The sequence below is a fragment of the Polypterus senegalus genome, chromosome 8 (assembly GCF_016835505.1).
Source record: "Polypterus senegalus isolate Bchr_013 chromosome 8, ASM1683550v1, whole genome shotgun sequence".
Lineage (NCBI taxonomy): Eukaryota > Metazoa > Chordata > Cladistia > Polypteriformes > Polypteridae > Polypterus > Polypterus senegalus.
The window spans coordinates 177,801,536-177,823,948 of record NC_053161.1 but is presented as its reverse complement, the minus strand read 5'-3'; the positions used below and the strand labels follow the sequence as shown (position 1 = coordinate 177,823,948).

The 22,413-nt window shown below is 41.0% G+C and overlaps 1 protein-coding gene across 1 annotated transcript in view; it reads left to right on the top strand.

Annotated features, from left to right (window-relative positions):
* LOC120533471 (zinc finger protein 678-like) overlaps positions 1–22,413 on the top strand; it is a 59,154-nt gene that overhangs the window by 13,135 nt on the left and 23,606 nt on the right. The window contains exon 3 of the mRNA XM_039760386.1: positions 1,533–2,439. Within this exon, the coding sequence (XP_039616320.1) occupies positions 1,533–2,439 (907 nt within the window). The remainder of the gene's footprint in view (positions 1–1,532; positions 2,440–22,413) is intronic.

The following is a 22,413-nucleotide window of genomic DNA, read 5'->3' as shown; positions in this document are numbered from 1 at the left end:
ACTTGAGTGTCATTTTCAGGTTCCCAGAATCCCTTTCGGTTTCACTGACCGTTTCCATTTCACTTCGTCATCACTGCTGATGAGAGGCGTTTCTTACGAGACGCCATTATGAGGCTAGGAGAAGACGTGTCTGCACCGTTACCTTGGCAACGCTCTGGTCTGACGCTTACGCAAGATGTGCCTCTACTGTTGCCCGAGTAACGCTCGGCACTAACGCTGTTGGCACTTTTTCAACCCGGGTAAACTTTGGGTCTAATGCGAGATGCGTCTTATACCATAACCCGAGTGACACTCGTTTTTGCAGCCCAAGTGATGCTCAGTTCTAACACTAAGGCGGCTAAATGATCAATTTTGAAATGTGTAATCAAAATGTGATGGATCTTCTTATTAGTGTGGGTCTACCACACGTGTTCTGTTTAGTTTACTGTTTGAACGTCTTAGCTACTGTGATTGTCCTTAGGTGATGAGTAGTTAATTATTATGTTCAATGTCTTTCCTTGTGCTACTTAAATCTTATGACTGCTTATACTTCTTAAAGGCCCTTAACCTGAAAGTATTTACTCCAAAGTTTCTATACACTGACTGACTCTGTGCTCTGGCCCTCAAAGGTCATACAAAAAGAGAATTTCCACTTGGAGATTAACAAAATATGTGTGTGTGTATATACAGTGGGGAAAATAAGTATTGAACGCATCGTTTGTCTCAGTAAATCAATTTCTAATGGGGCCATCGACATGATATTTACACCAGATGTCAGTAACAACCCAAGTAATCCACACATACAAAGAAATCAAAACAAATAAATCTATAAATGAAGTTATGTGTAATAAAGTGGAATGATACAGGGAATAAGTATTGAACACGCTTACTGAAATGTATTGAATCCTTAGTAGAAAAGCCTTTGTTGGTAATGACCGCTTCAAGATGCCTCCTGTATGGAGAAACGAGTCGCATGCATTGCTCAGGTGGGATTTTGGCCCATTCTTAATTCCACATCAACTGTCTTCAAATCTTGAAGGGCCTCTTCTATGAACTCTGATCTTCAGTTCTTTCCATCGATTATCAATTGGATTCGGCCATTCTAGCAGCTTCTTTATTTTCTTTATTCTCTGAAACCAACTGAGAGTTTCCTTGGTTATGTGTTTTTCTTCATGTGCTCAATATTTTTTCCCTGGGTCATTCCACTTTATTACACAACTTCATTTATAGAGTTATTTGTTTTTAATTTCTTTGTATGTGTGGATTACTTGGGTTGTTACTGACGTCTGGTGTAAATTTCATGTCAATAGCCACATTAGAAATAGATTTACTGAGACAAACATTGACGCATTCAATACTTATTTTTCCCGCTGTATGTGTGAGTATATATTATGTTAGATATATATAGATAGAGAGAGATATACAGTTTTAGAGAGATTAAAAAAAAAAAGTTCTTCGTTTTATCCAAAATTTATTTTGTTGTGAGTTTTTATAATTAGTAGGGGAGAGGATTGGAAATAACGTTTTCTTTTTTCCTTTTAAACTTGACACAGGAGACAAACCTCACAGCTGTTCTGAATGTGGCAAACGTTTCTTTTACAAGTGTTATCTTTGGAGACACAAAATCATTCACACTGGAGAGAAGCCATATTGCTGTTCTGATTGTGGCGAGCAGTTCTCTCACAGGACTAATCTTTGGAGACACAAGAAGAAAATTCACACAGTGGATAAGCCATATTGTTGTTCCGAATGTGGCAAACAATTCTATGAGAAGTGGAATCTCAAGAACCATGTAAGAGTTCACACTGGAGAGAAGCCGTATTGCTGTTCTGAATGTGGGGGACAGTTTTCACGAAGAGGCAATCTTTTGAGCCACAAAAAAATTCATACGGAAGAGAAGCCATACTCCTGTTTGGAATGTGGCAGGCAATTTTGTGACAACACTACTCTTCAAAAACACAGTAAAATCCACACTGCAGAAAAGCCGTACTGGTGCTTGGAATGTGGGAAAGGATTCTTACGCTCTAACAGTCTTAAATGCCACATAAGAACTCACACTGGAGAGAAGCCATATTGCTGCTCAGAATGTGGCCGACAATTTTGTGACAGGAGGAATCTCCAGAGCCACATAAAAGTTCACAGTGGAGAAAAACCGTATTGCTGCTCTGAATGTGGCAAACAATTTTCACGAATGTCCAATCTGCAGACACATGCACAAATTCACACAGGAGAGAAGACGTATTGCTGTTCTGAATGTGGGAAACAGTTTTCCCAAAGAAGTGCTCTCTTGAGACACAAAAAAAATCATACAGGAGAGAAGCCGTATTGCTGTCCTGAATGTGGAAAAGTATTTTCCCGTATGGGCCATCTGCAGCGTCATGCAAGAATTCACACTGGGGAGAAACCATATTATTGTTCTGAATGTGGGAAAGGATTTTCTCAAATGAGTCATCTGCGGAGGCATATACGAATTCACACTGGAGAGAAATTCTCAACATAGAAAGGCAAAAAAGTATCAAGAAATGCAGTCTGAGATGAGCCAGATGTGGAATTGAACACAACATTAGGCGAGTTGTTCTAGAATCAACAGGTCCTATCAAAAACAAAATTGTAGGGCCACCTGGACGTCCTACCAATTATAATAACTCCATGAACTGCAAAAGTAGGCATTATTAGGAACAATGCAGGTGTTACACAGAGTCCTCACTTAAAACGGAAATTAAGAAATAGAGCAGTACAAAAGAACCATTCTGATTAAAGAATGAGGTTCACTCCTGTCTTTCTAGTGAGCAAATCATGAAATGTTTGAGAAATTAATCCTGACAGAAGCCATGTTGATGTTTGGAATGTGGTATAGGATTCTCATGAACCAACAGTCTTAAGTGGCACATAAAAATTCACATGGCAGAAAAGCCAAATTGCTGTTCAGATCGTGACAAACAATTCACAAAAAGGAACAGTCCTTGGGGACACAAATCAATTCATAGAAGAGAGAAATAGCATGGCTCTTCTTAATGTGGCAAACAGTTTTCAGAAAATATTCGGCACACAGAAATTCACCTGGCAGAAAAGCCGTATTGCTGTTCTGATTGTGGCTGGACATTTTTGAAAATGGAGCTATCTTTAGACCCACAAAAGCATTTGCACAACAGAAAATCCCTATTGCTGTTCTGAGTGTGGCAAACGATTTCTATGTATGCTTCACAAGGGAGAAAGCAGAAAGAGGGGGTAGAAGAGAAAAATGAAGATCCAGTGTAGAGTGATGGCACAAGAATGCACAATGTCCTAGCCAAAATACAACAGTTGAAATTGCAGGATGGCCTATTAACAAGTGAAGAGCTAAACTTCACGGTGGCAAACAGTAAACTCCAAAATCTGGCAGAGGAACAAAAGTTAAGAAGGTACAAGGAGAAGCATGAAGAAACGGTACAGAACCATATTTTAAGGATAATCTAAAAAGGTCTTATAGAATATTAAGTGGGTAGACTCTGAAAGTAAATGTACCACCAGACTTACCTTCTTCAAGGGGAATCGTTGTCCTCATGTCTGCGCACTTGCATCAGCCATCTTCTTAACTTTGCTAGGTCAGAGTAGGACTGTCCGACTTAAGCTGGGGCAATGATGGACTTGATTTTACAAAAAATATTGGAGCTGTGACATCCGATGAGAAATGCACACTGGATGCACGAGTGAACCGGATTGGACACCAGAATCTCCTGCCCGATAAGCTACGAGACCAGTAGCAAAATATGAATATAGTACACTCTTTTCATAGATGATCGAGAGAGCACACATGAACATAATAATGTGAAGAGTTGCAACGGATAGTTGAAACATATGTTTATCATAGCTGTTAAGTACATTCTATATATGTATTACTAGCTGTGTTACCCAAGGAAAATTTCCTAAGACAATAGGCCTCAGTTATAAGCCTATCAGTTAATTGGATGTGTTAGAAGAGCTGTGTAACTAAGCACTTTTCAGTATACAATATTTGTAGGGTATATTTTTACCAAAGGCTAATATTATTGGCTGGTAGTGCAGTATAGTGGTTAAGGACCTAGACTTCAAACGCTGAGGTTGTAGATTCATATCCTGCTCCAACACCATGTGACTATGTGAAAGTCACTTGATCTGCCTGTGCTCCAATCTGAGAAACCAACTGAAATGGAACCAATCGTAAATGTTTGTAGTAGTAGGGTGATGTGCCGTGTTAGCCATTGTGGATGCATTGTGAAGTTGAGCAAATGGACACCTTTGGTTGGCTAACTGAATCGATAACAATATTCAAGCTTTTCAGGCAGCTCTGGCTCCTTCTTCAGTCAAGTTGAGTCGGATAAAGACATTGGTACAATAAAAAGTAAGAATAGGTCAGTAGAGCTGCTTACTCTTGAGCGAGTAAAACATGAGTAAAACATTCCTACATTAGATTGAGTCTAGCTTTTCAAAGTGACTTTTGTTGATGGTCATTGTAAAAAAAAAATATATATATATATATATATTTTACAGGAAATTTTGAATTGAAACAGGTAATCAGTGTTGGAATAATGTGACATGTAAATATATATGATAATCCTCATTGGATGTTTACGATTTTCACTTGTTTACATCATTCACTCACGTTTTTCTGTTGTAGTTTTTCATCCGTTGTATGTTCAAGCTTGTTTCCCCCCACCCCACCCCACCCCACCCTGATCGACAGACAATAAGGTTCTAGCATCGAATGACATTTTAACTTTAGTTTATTACGAACAGCAATGACGTTAACAGGCCACACACTTTTAGTGGCCCATACAATGAATTGAATGTTTTTACTTTTACGGTTGTTTCCTCTAGTGCTTGAAGTTGACGACAATAATGATCAGTACAGTGTTTTGGGGCACAAGGCACAGACAATAACCCTAGCTGAACAGATGGAGCTGGAGGTGTTTGGCTCCCCTAACCCTAGCCTAAGTAGACCCAGGAGGCACATTAACTCTTTTAGGGCTAATTATTTTTACTTCCTTTTGTCCCAGGGCTGAATATTTTTCCAAAAAACTCATTTTTCTAAAAAGCACACAAAGCAATGTTTTCACAATTAAATCAACATAAAATACTTATTAACGGCAAATGTCACTCTATTTTATGTTCCAGGAGCCCCCATAGTAGGCATATGTACGTGTTTGCCCCACCACTCAAAAGCTGAAAGGCACTTTAAACAGCCTGAAGTAGTAGAGGGACAGCAACTCCGTGGTGCCCACCGGCAGGCCGCGTCGTTTGGTGAAGTCCAGTCCAGATCGATGTCTGTGTTGTCCTTCCAGGGCAAAATGTTTTCATTGGCACATCAGAGTGTCCATCACTATGATCAGCTGGCGACCAGTCAGCTGATGCAGGCCCCTGACTTTCATTTTTGATCTCCAGATCATTTGTTACAAAATCGGAGTTCGATGTGTCAGAGTCCGATTCCCCAATAATATGCAAAGAATAAGTAAATAATATGCACAGAGTATTTTACTTTGTGCATTTACTTCGCTCTCTCACCCGATGTCAATGCCATTCGAGATGTTGCTTACTCAACACCACCGACGCGCACTCAGGGTTTCAACATCAAGTCAACGAGTCTAACAGCCCTCCAAGCAAAGAGGGGTCTACCTATAACATAATGGTGAGTTTTAGCAACATTAACAGCTTTTTTTCACCCTCTGCCTCGGATATCCATTCTCAACCCATTGTGTCGACTAAAGTCGACCTCCGCCCTAAAAGAGTTAACACATTCAGAAAGAAAGTAGGTTGGCTTTTAGTACCAAAGGAGAAACGCCTTTTCATTGGAGACTCCAACTTGTCTCAAATTCCCGAGCACCGATTTGGGTAGGTGCAGATTGACAGTTACCCGGGTGCCAAATTCCTCAATGCAACATCGATATTGGAAAAACTGACACCGGATACAAAAGTCAAAATGGTGGTGCTCTCCTTCGGTATTAACAACAGACAGAATAAAGTGAGGGAAACAACCGCTAAACAAATGCAAAAGATGTGTAGGGCGGCAAAAGGGAGCCTTTCTGAATAGTGAGATTTACATCCCGATAGTTAATTACTCAAAAGGCTTAGACTCAATAGAACAGACAAACTTGGTAGACACGAATAAATTCATACAACATACAAAACTTCCCCTACATCCCTCTTCCGAACCAGGTGTCAGATTTCAAAACAAATAGAGACAAAATCCACTGGATGACAGAGATAGCCAAAAAAAAATCCTAAATCATTGGACACAGTATTAAACTAGTTGCCCCTGTGACCTCTTCATCTGCAGACGAGGTAATGAGGAATAACATTTTAAATCTGATGAGCGATGTCAGTCTAACGGTAAATCAAATAGCAGTGTTACAGAAAGGGTTAACCTTCGTACCCACCCCACCGGTTAAAATCCGGAGGGAGAATGTAAAAACTGAAATCTTTGATTACCACATAGATTAAAATTAGCCACTTCTTTTTGAGAAGAAGACAGATGTAGAGAGGATTACTTTCCGCTTGAAATCAGATTGGCAACTGAACATCAAACAAGTCCCAACGGAAGTAGTAGAGATAATCGAATGAGACATGAGGCAGGTTCAGGAAGTAGTTTGTGAAAATCATAACTCTCCGTACAGTTTGTCCAAAGCAGAGAGGGATACGCTGAGGGAATTACAGAATAAAACGGAGATAAAAAACCAGCAGATAAAGGTAGCACAATCGTGATTCAAAGTTGACAGAATTATATCTTTGAGGCGCTGGGATAACTAAGCAGTATGCAGCACAATCAAACATTAGGCAATCTGATCTTCCCAGAAACAACCCACATAACTGCACAAGTGATACAGGCAATGATTGAAAATGGACTTATTAGCAAAAAATAGGTGGAATGTCCAATGTACCCTCCAGAGAAAATTTTACCTACTACCTAAAATTCACAAGGACCTGAGCACATGGACAGTCCTGCACAAAATCCCACCGGGGAGACCGATAGTTTTGGACTGCGTCAGTGAATCATATAATGTGGCCCAACACACAGACTGCTTTCTCAACCCACTCTCGACCCGTCACCCGAGCTACGTAAAAGATACTTATGATTTCATCATAAATGTCAAATCGCTTAAAATCCCAGAAACATCATTTTTGTTCACAATAGACATCGATAGTCTGTACGCTAATCTTGAGACGCACGGGAGACTACAGGCAGTCCAGAAATGGTTTGAAAACAATACCCGGACCCCAACAAACCGGACAGGGACTGTATCCAGTAGAGAGCATTAGCTCCCTGGGAATGAGTTCTTTTGTAATTGTGGCGTGTTACATAACCCAGAACTATATAGATATAATATAAAAAGGCAATACCCCTCCTTTAGTGATACGCTGGTAAGAAATCACATAGGAGAAATAACTTAGCTTTGTTTAATGACGGCTTACACTGCATAACGGATGAACGAAGCAAATTGCAAGAACCCAGTCCCGGAGTGGTAGCCCGATGTGTAGAGTCTGCCATTTTCGCCATGCGGTGGAAGGATTTTCAGGATCAGATGACATGATCTCCCATCTGTCCGTCGGCTTCAAAAGTGTGCCGGTCAATGTTCTAAGGCTTTATACTCGTTCATCATGTGCAGGCCTCCATATTGGTGAATCATGCCATTCCAAACAAGGCAATACAGACTTTGACACACAAAAATAGTATACAATGGTCCACTCATTTCACAGTTGTCCCTGTCTTATATTATAATGCTTGCCTAGCAGTTCTTATATGGTGAACCCCTGTGCTAAATCCAGCTGTCTGTCAAGTGTACATGTGAGTAGAAAAAGGCAGACTTATAACAGATATTTGCACAGAGCACAGTGACATATTAAACTTTTACACGTATTAGAGGGACCTATCAGGCTTATTAGACCTGAGTTTAACTAGAAATGATTTTGAGTTCAATTCTGAACATTATCTACAAATTAAAGGCACCGCGATGGGTAATCACTTCACTCCATCCTACGCTAACATTTACATGGCAGAGTGGGAAGAGACTGTTTTTCCAAAATTTCCGATCTGACCCAGGATTTGCATCAGATACTTAGGCGACACCTGGGGGACATGGGAACACGACCTAGAATCTTTTGAGATGTTTATAGGGACCTTAAATACCCACCATCCGTCCATCAAAATCAAGTATGTGAAGGATGCCCAGAGTGTTAATTTCCTGAACAACCACGACCTACAAAGGTCCAGATTTTCCAGAAAATAATAACTTGGACATCAGGTGTATTTCAAAGAGACGGATACCCACACACTGTTACACAAGAGCAGCTACCAACCCCCATATACTTTCTGGGGACTGGTCAAGTCACGGCTGCTTCACTTCCACAGGACTTGTACTAGGATTTTAATACAGCCAGTAAAAATCTTATTCAAAGCTTTTAAGGAAAAGCGGTTATGCTAGATCATTTTTAAGACGTTGCTTTAGGACCTTCCTACAAAATAGACCGGATAATGACACGCAGGATATGTTAAACACCTATTCCCAGTTTAGCCAGAAGGTGAATTGAGCAATTATAAACCATCTCAACAGGCGGACACCAATTTTCTGACTAGATAAGGAGTAATCTCTGTGTTTAGTAAAAACTCCAATCTTAAAAACAAATTTGTCTCCAGTAAAATCAGAAACCTAAACAGAGTCCCGACCCATCCACAGAAATGCTGGATTAAAACCAAGACGATCCAGACTGTGCAATATGAAGATATCTCGCCCGACCCAACAGGGATTTAGCTTAAATACCAAAAGACTATGCCATTCAGTGCAAAAAATGCCGAATCATTTACATAGGGGAGACGGGGTGCTCTATTAGGACTAGACTCCATCAACACCTACACAACATCAGGTATCAGAAAGAACAGCACACACACTTAGTGCAGCATTTTCTGGCTCATGGTTTAGAGGCTCTCACAGTCACCATAGTAAAGCACAACCCTAAATGGCTGAGCAGGGAAAGAGGAAGTTTTGGATAAAGACACTCGGTACTCATTTCCCGACAGATTTGAACATGAGGGACCTCGGTGACAGCCCAGAACAATTAGTGTCGATGGCCCGTGCCTTCTGGGCAGCCATAGCCAACTTGGTAGCACTGCTGATGGAGCCTATGGGAACCCTGCTTTTCCCTAAAACCTACCCCTAAAAACCTCCCGACTCGAAAGGTCACAGTCACGTCAGACTTCATCTTCTGTCACCGACTGACCTTAGAATTTCAATCCTACCTGCGCTACTAGTCAAATATTTTAGAACACCTCTGCTTTTACAGTTTGAAATGCAACGAATGACCTAAAATGGTGAGAAGGTAAGCGGTAAAACTTCTAGAGGTTTAAATGTAAAGTTCAGCAAAACTTTAGCAAAAACTGGAAAAAAAAAAAGGAGGGTACTTTTCTATTATCGTGGCACACGGTTCAAAATCAGACAATCTACCCCGACCCAAATCCTAAACTTAACCTCACAAACCAGGCAGCAACAGTAACCTGGGTCTCTAATCTTAATAAAATTACCCTCCGGAACCTAACCCATAATATTAAAATTAGTCTCCAAAATTCTAAGACTGCAGACCCATGGCCCCTTTTAATTTAGAAAAGTACCAAAAGGAGATATCAAAATATTACAAAGGGGCCTTCTCCAGGAAACGACTAATAGGTTACAACCCTACAGATGTTCTGCAGTAATTCACGTACATGAAGGCTTGCAAACAATTTGCACAGGTGTCCCCACTTCTGAAGATTATTTAAAAAACCTCTCTGTCCGTTGGAAGTTGGAACCTTTTCACCATTTTAGGTCATTTGTTGTATTTCAACTGATTCAACTTGAAGAAAAAGTGAGGTGTTCTCAAACTTTTCACCGACCGTGTAAACTTGGCTGTGTTGCAGGTGCAGTCATGAAATTCCAAACATGTCAAGTCCTCCCTCCGCAGCTCTGGCACTTTTGCGTTTCAGGTGGGTACTTCGCGCTCTTCCTTGTAATACACGTACACAACTACTCGTATACTGCCTCCCGTTGATCTGTAGTTCGAGTGACTGCTGACTTAAATCTCCACACAGCATATTTGAGAGTGTGTAATATATGTGTGTGTGATACTCTGCAGCCTGGGGGGGGTCTTACTCCCATAATGCTATAAATTCATATTCTCAATTATGTAGATAGTACAGAAGAGTTGATTCTTGTCGTTTATTATGCCCCCACCTTTCCCTAATAACTGAATTAACCCAGCAGTCACCAAAGTGCATTAAACACCAAGTCAGAGGTGGGAGAGTATTAGTAGAGCACAGGCGCTACATAATACACATTGTGAGAGATCTCGGATCAGATAACCGGCAGAACACTCGCAAAGATAACCACAGGACACTCTGAAGAAATACAGAATTTAGGAAATGAGTAGCATGGTTGGTTTACAGAGAAACACACGAGTTTCTGATGGCAGTTTAGCCACGCAGGTTCAACTGCAGGCGCTGAGTTACTGTATGTTAGTTTCACCTGCCTGGCTGCCATTTCTATCATGTAGACAGTTCAGTATTAGCGTTGGCAGATGCCTGTACATTAATTTGATGTTAGGGAAGAGAAGACTGTCAGTCACACGAGTGAACTTTTACTACCTTTAGAATGTAGACTCGTATTTTTTTTTTTTTTGTCAAGTACAAGAATGACGTGTTTAAAAAGACTGTCAAAAACATTTCTTAAAATCTTAGAAGTGCCCACCTTTTATTTTACGAGTGATGTATGAGAAGCTTATTTTTTACTTTTTAGTACACTTTTTAACTTAATAGAAGCGTGGTTTTTAAAAAGTATTTTTATATATGTATATTATTAACCTCCTCTTTGCTCGATCAGCTGCTGGATTGCTGCTGCTGCTGTGCCGTGTGATCTGCTTTTCGCGTGGCCCTTCGAACATTTAAAAGCCTGTACAGCAGCTGACCTACTCTTTTTCTTTTATTTCCAGTTAAATCTGTTGGCACAAAGTCCCAACTCGTGGGACATGAGTTCTTGATATTTTTTAGTTTATAATTTAAAAACGGAGTAAGAATCTGAAAATCAACAACATCCCATTACAGTTCGACAAATTATGAAAAGAATGATGCCAAACATATATATGTAGGTTTTAAAATAAGCCTGATTTAAAACGTGACATAAAAAGTCACATAAAATCGTTGCACTTTTAGACTTAGGATTTTATATATATATATATATATATATATATATAATATAATAATAAAAGGCAAAGTCCTCACTCACTCACTCACTCACTCACTCACTCACTGACTCATCACTAATTCTCCAACTTCCTGTGTGGGTAGAAGGCTGAAATTTGGCAGGTTCATTCCTTACAGCTTACTTACAAAAGTTGGGCAGGTTTCATTTCAAAATTCTACGCGTAATGGTCATAACTGGAACCTACTTATGTTCATATATACTGGCCATAGCCTGCAGCTCGGTCGCCGTGTGAGGCGGAGTTGCGTCTCTCATCGTCACGCCTCCCACGTAATTTGGTGCCTGCCCATATAAGGCCGTCCGTCAGCGGCAATCCAATAGCAAACTGCCACGGGTAAATATTCACGGGTGAAGGACTGTGCTTATGGAGAGGAAGATGAGATGGTCAGGGTGGTGTTTGGCACAAACTCAGCGAAACTGCGAGAGAAAGTTTTAAGTGCCAGGACTAAGGTAACATTAAATACAGCCACAGACATAGCACGAGATGGCACCAGCACAGCTGGGAACCTTCGATGCAAGTACACCGAGTGGCTCACGTGAACTGATGCAGTGCACAGATAAAAAGCAACAGTTCCAAAGAGTGCTGAACAAAAACTGAATTACACAATTGAAAAGGCAGCAAAAAATATGAAGCGTGTGATACATACAAGCATATTCATAAGTGCAGCTACTGCGGAAACAAAGCACCGCGGTGGAAAAGTCAATGTCCCGCTAAAGGAAGACAGTGTAAAAAAAAAAACCCAGTGCATGCAGTGTGTCAGGTCTCAGATAAAGAAGAAGACGAGCTGTTTATTGATGCAGTAAGAAACGAATCGATGAATGAAACCTGTCATCTTTACAACGATTGACAAACACGGAATGTAACTTGAACACAACACATCCTACAAATACGAACCTGATTGAAAGAAATAATGATAATCAAATCCTTGATGACAGCAACACTCATAACAGTGACAACACAAATACTGTATATTGACAGTCATGTTACGTTATTTTTAAAATGTTTCCTTTTCTTTTCTAGCTTCTTTAACACACTACTTCTCCTTTCTGGCCTTGGTATTTTGCTATTATGTATAATATATATAATATAATATATATATAATATATATAATATAATATATATTATATATATATAATATATATTATATATAATAATATATATATATACAGTATAATATATATAATATATATTATATATATATATATATATATATACTAAAAATACCCACGCTTTGCAGTGCAGAAGTAGTGTGTTAAAGAAGTTATGAAAATGAAAAGCAAACATTTAAAAATAACGTAAGATGATTGTTAATGTAATTGTTTTGTCATTGATATGGTGTTGTTGTCATATCTATCTATTTATATATATATATATATATTATATATATCTGTATATATATATATATATATATATATATATATATATATATATATATATATATATATATATACCTATTGCATACCTGCGGCATTGGCAGAGTAAAAAGAAAAGGAAACATTTTAATAATAACGTAACATGATTGACAATGTAATTGTTTTGTCATTGTCATGAGTGTTCCTGGCATATATATATATATATATATATATACATCTATACACATATATATACACAGTTATATATATATACATATACACACATACATATATATACATACTGTATATACACATATACATATCTACATATATACTGTATATACACATATATATACAAGTCTACATATATATATCTACATATATATATTAGGGGTGGGACTCGATTAAAAAAATTTATCCAATTAATTAGAGGCTGTGTAAGAATTAATCTTGATTAATCGTATGTAATCGCACGTAAATTTGCCCCAAATCGCAAATGTTTTTTTTTAATTTAAAAGTGTTTTAGTGGGCGACAGAATCAAATAATAGACATGTACATGAATATTGTAAACTCAAGCTCTTTTAATTTCTGAAAAAAAAGCCTTTAAACTGCATTTGAATTCAAAACAGAAACAAAAATATCATCCCTGGTTAAAATTGGGCAGACTTAAAAATAAAGTGGTAGTTTAAGTACTTTAAGTACATTTTCAGAATAGTATTGTCTTTAAATAATAATAACCAAAATTTCAACATAAAGTGCAGTTTTTCTTCTGAAAAAAATAAGTCAGAAACATAAAAGGTAATTTGACCAACTTACTCTTTAAACTCTGAGTAACCTTAGCCAAAATTATTTTGTACATTAGGCTAAAACAGTGTGATCATTGAACATTTTGTAATTAGATGTAATTAGAATTACTAACGGTCACGGAAGTCCAATGATCCCCAGTAAGAGCCACAAAGTCCGCTTTCTGTAATGCATCTAATTTTGCTTGCTTTTCAGTGTGCACAAAACCATGCTTTTATCAAGGCTTCGATCGGGAAGTCGAAATGATCAGTCGTAGGAACGCGCTTTATTCCGACTCTAACATTTTTGTAGCTGTGATGTGTGCATCAGTGTAATGGATGTACCAGGAAATCATGCATTGACAAAAGTTCCGTTTGCTTGGAATTGAAAGTGTGATTAAATCGTTATTTTTAACGCGTTATGGAGTACATGCATCGAAGCTTCTCAGCTGTGCTTGTGCTAAGAAAGGAAAATTTTAAAAATAACGTAACATGATTCTGCGTTAACCTAATATTTTTCATACGTCCCAAACCAAGGAGATGCGAAGGTAAAATGAATCAGTAGCGCGCGTACAAAGTCAGTACACCCCCTCTCGGGAATCGAACCTCGAATGTCGGCATTAGAGGCGAAGACTCTACAATTGAGCCACAGCTTGTGACTTGTCTATGCGAGAGTATGTACTGTAGATAGGGGTATATATATACATTTATATATATACCCGTGTATCGCAGTGGAGAAGTAGAAGTTATGAAAAAGAAAAAGGAACATTTTAAAAATAGCGTAACATGATTGTCAATATACAGTAATTGTTTTGTGAGTGTTATTGAATGTTGCTGTCATCAAGGATTTGATTATCATTATTTCTTTCAATCAGGTTCGTATTTGTAGGATGTGTTGTGTTCAAGTTACATTCCGTGTTTGTCAATCGTTGTAAAGATGACAGGTTTCATTCATCGATTCGTTTCTTACTGCATCAATAAACAGCTCGTCTTCTTCTTTATCTGAGACCTGACACACTGCATGCACGGGTTTTTTACACTGTCTTCCTTTAGCGGGACATTGACTTTTTCCACCGTGTGCTTTGTTTCCACAGTAGCTGCATTTATGAATATGCTTATCAGACGCTTCATATTTTTGCTGCCTTTTCAATTGTGTAATTCGGTTTTGTTCAGCTCTTTGGAACTGTTGCTTTTTATCTGTGCACTGCGTCAGTTCACGTGAGCCACTCGGTGTACATGCATCGAAGGTTCCCAGCTGTGCTGGTGCCATCTCGTGCTATGTCCATGGCTTTATTTAATGTTACCTTAGTCCTGGCACTTAAAACTTTCTCTCGCAGTTTGGCTGAGTTTGTGTCAAACACCACCCTGACCATCTCATCTTCCTCTCCATAAGCACAGTCCTTCACCCGTGAATATTTACCCGTGGCAGTTTGCTATTGGATTGCCGCTGACGGACGGCCTTCTATGGGCAGGCACTAAATTACAAACGCCAGCGGCAGCCTGTCTATGAACTTAATTTAAAGTGTAGGTTTACATCGTGCTTTGTTTCCGAAGTAGCAGAACTCATGAATATGGTTGTATATGTCACTCGCTCGCTTCTTATTGTTTCGCTGCCTTCTCAATTATATAATGCATGTTTTCTTGAGCGCATTTTTGAGGTCTTCCTGGTTTTCTATGTACTGCGTGATTACGTGGGAGGCGTGATGATGTCACACGAAACTCCGCCCCACGGCGTTGAAGCTCATCTCCATTACAGTAAATGGAGAAAAACTGCTTCCAGTTATGACCATTACGCGTAGAATTTCGATATAAAACCTGCCCAACTTTTGTAAGGAAGCTGTAAGGAATCAACCTGCCAAATTTCAGCCTTCCACCCACACGGGAAGTTGGAGAATTAGTGATGAGTCAGTGAGTGAGTGAGTGAGTGAGGGCTTTGCCTTTTATTAGTATAGATATATAATATATAGAGAGAGAGTAGATAGATATGGTGACCAAAAGAGGGCGCCCCAGAGCCCCGACTCCAAACACCAGTGCCCAAGCACAGTTAACGGGACAAACAAAGTGTATTCATTTTTATTAAATACCATCCACAGGTGGCACTGAGGCTAGGTGTCTACACCAGCAATGTGAAGGCTGCCAGTTCAAATCCCGTAAGACGCCAGAAGTGACTCGACTCTGTTGGGCCCTTCACCTGTAATTGCTCCATCTTGGGTATAACGTTAATCTGACATCCACACCTGCAAGCGGGTTCGACCAGCTTGAGGGAAAACTTGGGGGTCGGTGGCAATTAAAAAAACAAAAAATTCCCAGTGTTCCATGGTGGTGCTGAGGTGTCGCCCCCTGCACTCGGGTCCCAATCCAGGTGGTTTGTCGTGTGGTGGGTGCGGCGACGTGCTATCAGCGCATGCTCACATCCTCTGCTTCCACAGGTGGTTCTTTCAAATTACAATCTCCATTTACTATAATAATTCCTGCTTCCTCTACCTCCCAACTCTTCGAGTGAGCCGGGATACCTCCTTTTACAGTATCTTGGCCCTGGGAGGACTTTCAGTGCCACAGCATTGCATGGCAGAAACACTTCCAGGTCACATGGATGTTGCCCATAACAGGAAGTTTCCCCTCCCCCACAGCACCCCCAGTCCCTTCTGCGCTACGAATCCCAGGCCACGTTGTTGGTGTCCAAACTGGAAACCGCCGAGTGGAGCTCAGCTCTGCCACCTCTTGTTCTTGGCGATGAACTGCTCTGCGTGAATGGGATAAAAAGGTAAGAACTTCGCAGTTGGGATGTGCCTCCATAATAATAATAATTAATAATACATTTTATTTCAAGGTGCCTTTCTAAACACCCAAGGACACCATACAGATAATAAAATCACAAGCCCAACAAAAACATGCCTGTCCAGTCTTGCTCTTTTGACTTTTATTGCCCACTGCCAAGTAGAATCACTTCCATGAATGCAGGTGGAACGTCAATCCACACCCTTCCACACTTTACAATATAACTAAAAATTGTCATGGATTGGCTAGAGTCCCAGCTGGGATGGATGGATGGATGGTGTTTCATTCCCTAGCTGAGAGGCCATGATAATGGACAATCCTAGGACCTGTAAGAGCATTCAAACGAAGGTGCTTGTCATTTTTTTAACAACCAGGGGGCTGGTGTGGACAGCTTGCACGCTACTCTCCTAACTAGTAAAGAGGACATATTAAGGGATGGAGGGGTGCCGTTTCCTGTTTAAACTGGAAGACAGCCTCCCAAAGACAGCTGTCCCCAGTATGAAAGGAGGCAGTGCTCCTCTGTTTTGACTGCCTGCAAGGCTGCATGGGAATTGTACTTTGGAAGGACAGCCCTTTTAGGTTCCTCCAGGTGGGCTCTGTGGGGAGAGGACTTTCACTTGTTTTGTGGTGGGTTCGCCTGATACAGAAGTGCGTCCAAGAAGTTGTGTTCTGGCCCTGGATGTTTTACTGGTCTGGCAAAAAAGCAGCCGCTCTTGCCTTGTTTGAAAATTCAGAAGAAGAAGAGAAGTGGGACAGATGTCACTTGGTGTAGGAGTGGATTGGAAAATTGACCTATTGTGATGGAAACCTGTGGATGAGAAGGAATTTTGTTAACATTAAAGGTCTTAAGAACCCAGGACTTGTGGGGAGTGAAGACGTTTCTGTGATTTGGGGTGTGAGACGCCCCCCAACAGGCCACAATATATGATCCTTTCAGTGAGTATTCAGACCCCTTCACTTTTTGCTAAAATTGTTTATATTCATTTTTCTTCTCACTTACCCTTAAGTAACAATGCCATTCTTTTTGCAAATCTGTTATAAATCTTCTTCTTTTGGCTGCTCCCGTTAGGGGTCGCCACAGTGGATCATCTTCTTCCATATCTTTCTGTCCTCTGCATCTTGCTCTGTTACACCCATCACCACACATCCATAAACCTTCTCTTAGGCCTTCCTCTTTTCATCTTCCCTGGCAGCTCTATCCTTAGCATCCTTCTCCTAATATACCCAACATCTCCCCTCTGCACATGAACAAACCAACACAATCTCGCCTCTCTAACTTTGTCACCCAACAGTCCAACTTGAGCAGACCCTCTAATGTCCTCATTTCTAATCCTGTCCATCCTCGTCACACCCAATGCAAATCTTAGCATCTTTATCTCTGCCACCTCCAGCTCTGTCTCCTGGTTTGTGGTCAGTGCCACCATCTCCAGTCCATACAACATAGCAGGTCTCACTACCATCCTGTAGACCTTCCCTTTCACTCTTGCTGATACCCGTCTGTTACAAATCACTCCTGACACTCTTCTCCACCCATTCCACCCTGCTAGCACTCTCTTTTTCACATCTCTTCCACAATCCCCATTACTCTGTACTGTTGATCCCAAGTATTTAAACTCATCTACCCTCACCAGCTCTACTCCCTTCATCCTCACCATTCCACTGACCTCCTTCTCATTCACACACACGTTTTCTGTCTTGGTGGTCCTACTGACCTTCATTCCTCTTCTCTCTAGAGCATATCTCCACCTCTCCAGGGTCTCCTCAACCTGCTCCCTACTATCGCTACAGATCACAATGTCATCAGCAAACATCACAGGCCACGGGGACTCCTGTCTAATCTCATCTGTCAACCTGTCCATCACCATTGCAAATAAGAAAGGGCTCAGAGCCGATCCCTGATGTAATCCCAACCTCAGTCACTCCTACTGCAGACCTCATCACTGTCACACTTCCCTCGTACATATCCTGTACAACTCTTACGTACTTCTCTGCCACTCCTGACTTCCTCATACAATACCACAACTCCTCTCGAGGCACCCTCTCATATGCTTTGTCCAGGTCCACAAAAACTCAATGCAGCTCCTTCTGGCCTTCTCTAAACTTCTCCATCAACACCTTCAGATTAAACATCATATCTGTGGTGCTCTTTCTTGACATGAAACCATACTGCTGCTCACTAATCATCACCTCACTTCTTAACATAGCTTCCACTACTCATTCCCATAACTTCATGCTGTGGCTCATCAGTTTTATTCCCCTGTAGTTACTTCAGTCCTGCATATCCCACTTATTCTTAAATATTGGCACCAGTACACTTCTTCTCCACTCCTCAGACATCCTCTCACTTTCCAAGATTCCATTAAACAATCTGGTTAAAAACTCCACTGCCATCTCTCCTAAACACCTCCATGTTTCCACAGGTATGTCATCTGGACCAACAGCCTTTCCATTTTTCATCCTCTTCATAGCTGTCCTTACTTCTTCTATGCTAATCCGTTGCACTTCCTGATTCACTATCTCCACATCATCCAACCTCTTCTCTCTCTCGTTCTCTTCATTCATCAACCTCTCAAAGTACTCTTTCCATCTGCTCAACACACTCTCCTTACTTGTGAGTATGTTTCCATCTTTATCCTTTATCACCCTAACCTGCTGCACATCTTTCCCAGCTCGGTCCCTCTGTCTAACCAATCAAAGCCCGGTCACAGGGGATGCACAAACCTGTGTGTTTCTTCGTGCCAGACCCAAGCCCAGAAAAAATGGGAGGGTTACATCAGGAAGGGCATCCGGTGTAAAATTTTGCCAGATCAACATGTGGACAACGATATAAATCTGTTTATAATAAAAAGTTGAAATATCCCACCGACAGAATTATTCAGACCATTTGGTGGTCATTCCAGCCTGGGGTCTTCTTTTGTTTAATGCAACAAGACTCACACTCCGGGATTTGGGGATTTCATGCTTTTCCTCTCTGCAGATCCTCTCAGATGCTGTCATATTAGATGGGCTGTCAATGGACACCTCAAGTTTATCCAGAGAAGTTTTCTCAGGTTCAGGTCTATGCTCAGAGTTGTCCCCAAGCCATTCCTGTGTTGTCTTCGCCTTTTCCGGTTCAAAGATGAATCTTCAGCCCAGTCTGAGGTCCGTAGTGCTGTGTGTAGATTTCATTAAAGATATTTCTGTACTTTGTTCTGTCCAGGTTTCTCTCAACCCAATCTACAGTAGTCTCCCAGCACCTGCTGCTGAAAAGTAACCTCACAGCATGCTGATGTGAAGTCTGTGCTTCACCATTGGAATGGCATTGCACTTGTGATGAGCGGGCCTGACATGACACCAATTTTGGTTTCATCAGACCAGAGATTCTTGTTTCTCACAATCTGACAGTCATTGGGGCCCCTTTTTGTAAACTCCAAGCTGCAGGCTTTCATGTTTCCTCTGTCCATTTTTCTTGCCCTTCTGGAAGTTTCTCCCATCACCACACAGGTTCTGAGGAGATTATCTAAAGTGACCATTGGGTTCTTGGTCACCTCTCTTACCAAGGCTCTTCTTCCCTAATTACTCAGTTTGGATTTGTGGTTCTTCCACACTTCTCCCATTTTTAGAATTCTGGAGGGCAGTGTGGTCTCAGGAACCTTCAGTGGTGCACCCTTCCCCAGGTCTGTGCCTTGACACAATCCCCTTGCTGATCTCTACAGGCAACGTTTTGGATCTCATGGCTTGGATTTTGCTCTTTGGGACCTTCTATAGACAGGTATGTGACTTTGCCAATCAGTTGAAGTAACTGAATTGGCCACAGGTGGACTCCAGACAAGGTGCAGAAACACCTTAATAGCAATCAATAGAGTGGGATGCAACTGAGTCAAAGCAAAAGCTCTGAATGCTGGTGTGATTATTATGATTCCTTAATGTTATATTTTTATTTGTAATAAATTTGCAAAAATGTCTGAAATGTAGTGTATTATATATTTGTTGTGGGGGAAAAATGAATTTAAATGATTTTAGCAGATCTGCTGTAACATAACAAAATGTGTATGATGGGGTCTGATTACTTCATTAAGGCTCTGTATGTGTATGTATATACTGTATGTGTGTGTGTGTGTGTGTGTGTACACCACGTGTCATATATATATAGTAGTGACGAGAAAAGTTGCAGGGTTGTCTTTGTAACACTCTAATGCTCAGGGTGACTTTAACACGTGCTGCGCTATCTTGTTTGTCATGCGCAGTAGATGCGCGGCTTAGTTGATCGTTCACAGACTTGCTGTCTGGCCGGACGCTGAAAGCGCCAGAGCAACGCCCTGTTAAGTAGCATCTATTTCACTAATTTCAATTTGTATGTGCTACTGAATACTTTTGGATACGGCGCAGTTACTTATTAAAAGCTAAAATATAAAGTTAAACCCACTTAGTATACTCAGAATGAATGAATGAATCAAACACGCACTGCACACACGTAGGCAATGACCGCCGACGTGTAAAAGAAATAATGAGGTGGTGGTGTAGGTGAGTTCAGAGTTGTTCGTCATACAAAGTTCATATAAAGCAAATAAATTGCAGACTTAACCAACTATGACGTTAGCAAATCATTTTGACGTGTTCTTTATGTTATTTTGAGTTTATTAGATCATATCTTGTCTGATGATTTTCTTATGTTTTTATTTAGCATCATCTGACCACTAAATGTCATTTTAATACAACTGTCGAGCATTTCCACAGAGGGAGTCTTCTATCCGAATCACGTGACTCATTTGTTTTCATTCCTCAAAGCCCCATTCTTGCTCTCGTATCTTTTATTGCGCATGCCCGGCTTTTTTAAACTGGCTGATCATACCATCACTTGTGTCTGTGGTGAGTGACGTCATCCAGAGCGACGGACGCTAAAGCTACGGTGCAGCCCAGCGCGCGCAGCGGCTTGAGAGCGGAGGCTGTGGTCAAGTGAGCCAGTCGGGCAGGCGTGTGGATGAGTTTACAAAGAATTCTCGAGAGGCAGACAGAAGGTAAGCCTCTTTTCTTTATGGATATGGGAGTTATCATTCGCTGTTACTGTACGCGACTTGAATGAGACCCGAGCAGCAGGTTCGTGACCATCAGCCCACCACAGGACCCCGTTCGAGCGAAGCCCACTGTAGTCTAGGAGCCCCGACTAACTGTAGGGCTGGAGCTGTGATAAAAGAAATAAAGTAATTAAATTCATCTTTGTTTACTATCGTTACTTCCCGGGTGTGCATGTCATTACCTGCAGGGATGGACTGGCCATTAGGACTAACGGGACAAAGCCCGACACTCGGTGCTAGCGGTTGTTTTAAACAATTACGGTGATAAATAAAATAAAAGGGAGAAGGCAGTGATGTTAGTGTCCCGCGTTGCCCGTCTGTTCAATCACGTAATCGCACTATACGTCGGCCACCCGCACCGATGGTAACAAGAAGAAAGGCATGAAGTTAACGAATTAGCGTGGGACTGCAGCGGGATCGACGTATACAAGTGGTCCGTGCAATCAGATTCGTTCTTACACGTCTCCTCATAACGGGCGACAAAAGTGCAACATATTTATGATATTGTCAGCCAGTCAGTCATTTTCCAACCCGCTATATCCTAGCACAGGGTCACGGGGGTCTGCTGGAGCCAATCCCAGTCAGCACAGGGTGCAAGACAGGAACAAACCCCAGGCAGGGCACACACTATGGACAATTTAGGATCGCCAATGCACCTAACTTGCATGTCTAGATATTAATTTATTAAAATCATCGACCGCAGTGCAGAAGGTAGATTGAAAGATTAGGGGTGTTTACAAGACGACATGCATTAATTTCCTGGACAGCAAGGTGACCGCAATCTACTATTGTCAAGTCCTTTCCCAAGAACTTCTAATTTGGTATAGTGGCTGCTATCGTGCTGAGTGTGACCAGCTCCACCCCATGCCATCAGACACCTTTGGGTGCACACCACGTGGCATCCCTCTTCTGGGTGGGGTTGGCTTTCATTCTGAGTATTCATGAAGGGTCAGTTATGGGTCATCCAGCCCCATTTTAGGGTTAGCCAGAGCAGATTGGTCCATCAAGAGCAAAAATCTCCAGAAAGTGGCGAAGTGAGGACGACGAGACCTCCATGGCACAAGGTCACAACGCTGGGATTTATTGGTGGTTTACTATCGTGCCAAGTATGAAATTATTTTGTGCATTATTCACTTACACAAGTTGAAATTGGTGATAAAGAGATGCCACTTTTTTGGAAAACCAAGATCTGAATATCTTCTAGTGATTTAAAGTCTGTAAACGTTCCT